The sequence below is a fragment of the Artibeus jamaicensis genome, unplaced genomic scaffold (genome assembly GCF_021234435.1).
Source record: "Artibeus jamaicensis isolate MK-2021 breed Jamaican fruit bat unplaced genomic scaffold, CSHL_Jam_final contig_69, whole genome shotgun sequence".
NCBI lineage: Eukaryota > Metazoa > Chordata > Mammalia > Chiroptera > Phyllostomidae > Artibeus > Artibeus jamaicensis.
The window spans coordinates 620,167-622,525 of NW_026521927.1; the positions used below are offsets into that span (position 1 = coordinate 620,167).

At 35.4% G+C, this 2,359-nt stretch overlaps 1 protein-coding gene across 1 annotated transcript; it reads right to left on the reverse strand.

Annotated features, from left to right (window-relative positions):
* Nucleotides 1–871: 871 nt before the first annotated feature.
* Nucleotides 872–1,825, reverse strand: LOC128628324 (olfactory receptor 51B2). Its single transcript, XM_053671447.1, has one exon. It carries the CDS (start codon nt 1,823–1,825, stop codon nt 872–874), a length of 954 nt encoding a protein of 317 aa, XP_053527422.1.
* Nucleotides 1,826–2,359: the final 534 nt, after the last annotated feature.

Consider the following 2,359-nt stretch of genomic DNA (forward strand, 5'->3'; position numbering starts at 1 on the left):
GGGACTTATCTAAGAAAAATAAGATAAAAATATGAACAGTGAAAGATAGCAAATTCACAATTATTAACAACCACACGTAAAACAAAAGCAAACTAAGTAGACAGCTAGATCAGGAACTGAACCATAGAAATGGAGATCATATGGAATGTTAGCAACAGGAGAGTGGGAGCAGGAGAAGGTACAGAGAATAAGTAGCTTGGAAGGTAGGTAGAAAATAGAGAGGGGGAGGGCAAGAATAGTATGGGAAATATAGAATCTAAAGAACTTGTGACATATGGACATAAACTAAAGGGGGGATGGTGGGGGAGGGGTGTGCAGAGTGGAGGGAATGAAGGGAGGGATTGGGGCAACTGTAATGGCATAATCAATAAAATATATTTTTGAAAACCTAAAAATATTTACAATATTGAAGGCTTACTAGGATTCATTTATCATAATATACTAGCACAAATAAATTAGGATAGCATGAGCACCCTCCTAGGACAATAAGTAGAGAAGTTTAAAGATAGACATGTGAAAGAATACAACAAACTAAAACAATTGCCCAAATCTATGCATGTTATCAATAAAAAATAATTAAAATTAAAAAACATAGTATCAGATTGTACTTTATCTTCCATAAGTATTAGGAATATTTTATCCTCTACTTAGCATTTAGAGAGAAAAACACAGCATAATGACAAATAAATCAACCCTTGAAATTAACAAATGGCAAATCAATGAAGTCAAGAGCAGACATCTAAAGAACCTCATAAATCTCATCATATCATTTGAAGAGGTAGAGGTTGCTACAAAAGGTTTTGAGGCTTTGTTCAATATCTTTGCTCTCAATTGAGAGAAATCTCTGATCCCCACTTTGTTCCCTGGACAATCATTCACAACAGAATTTAACTTCTAAATCTATTTTAGCTAAAAGGCGGAGAATGCCATGTTGAATTTGTTTGGTCTTGATGCTATAAATGATAGGATTCATTAAGGGAGGAAAGAGAAAGTAAACATAGCTCATTATAATGTGGACCACTTTTGGCACATTTTTCCCAAACCTGTAAATGAATGACAGACCAATCACAGTTACATAGAAGACGAGGACACAACTGATGTGAGAAATACAGGTACTGAGGGCTTTGGCTCTCTCTTCACCAGAGGCTATGCCCATGACAGTCTTAAGAATTAATATATAGGAGAAAAGAATAATCAAACAGTCTAAGAAGAATGTTAAATAAACCAGAACTACAGGGTAAATTCTATTGAAAGTTATGTCAGCACAGGCAAGTTTCATGACATCTTGGTGAAGACAGAAAGCATGAGAGAGAACATGAGAGTGGCAATACGGATATGAAAAAAGACGCACAATTAAAGGTATAATAGATATAAAACCCCTCATAAAAACCCCTATTCCTAACTTTACCACTTGAGTATTGGTAAGAATGAAAGTGTATCTCAAGGGATTGCGAATGGCAATAAAACGGTCATAGGCCATGGCCAGCAAGATACCTGATTCTACAATGGAAAGGGAGTGAATAAAGTAGGCCTGCAGGAAACAGCCTCCCTGGCTCACCTCGCAATGATTCAACCATAAGACACCCATTACTGTTGGCATCGTGGTTAATGTCACCATTAGATCTGTTCCTGCCAGCATGGCAAGGAAATAGTACATGGGTTCGTGGAGACTGTGGTCCTCCTTGATGAGGTAGAGAAGAGTGCCATTGCCAAGAAGCACAGACAAATAGACAGCAAAGAAGGGGATGGAGATCCAGTGATGAGCAGCCTCCAGGCCTGGGAAACCAGTCAGCAAAAATGGAGCATCACTAATATTGGGCCACATAGTATATCCACAGGTGAAGAGAAAATTTTTAGAAGTCTTTAATCTGGGAACCCAGATATTTCAGTAGTAAAATATCATGGTAGACTCAGTCACAATCTCCATAGTTGGGAATAATTAATTGCTATGATTACTAGAGATTTTCAGGTATTACTTGAGATGAGGAATGTTGGTCTTTTCCTAATTGGAAAAAAAATATTAGTTTGATGATTAACATTTTTTCAAGTTAGAAGAAATAGTTTCATTAATTTTTCTTAAAACATTAGCTCTTACTATCATGTGTATCAAATGTTTAAAAATTTTTGCAGCAACAATAATAAGAATAACAAACAAAAATACAAATGGATAATTGTACTTAGTTGCTTTCTTGCTCTGTTAACTTTTCAGAAACATTTAATTATGATATTGATTCTTTTTTTTTGCAATCATAAAAATACAGACTCTTTTTAGTTAGGCACAATTTTTTCTTGTTTTTGAAATTGAATGTCAGTGTTTTATGGAACACAAGCATCACCATCACTTCTAATTGCTTTGTTG

What these genes read in the sequence shown, in the direction of transcription:
- LOC128628324 (XM_053671447.1), bottom strand. Translation starts at nt 1,825, where the DNA reads ATGTGGCCCAATATTAGTGATGCTCCATTTTTGCTGACTGGTTTCCCA.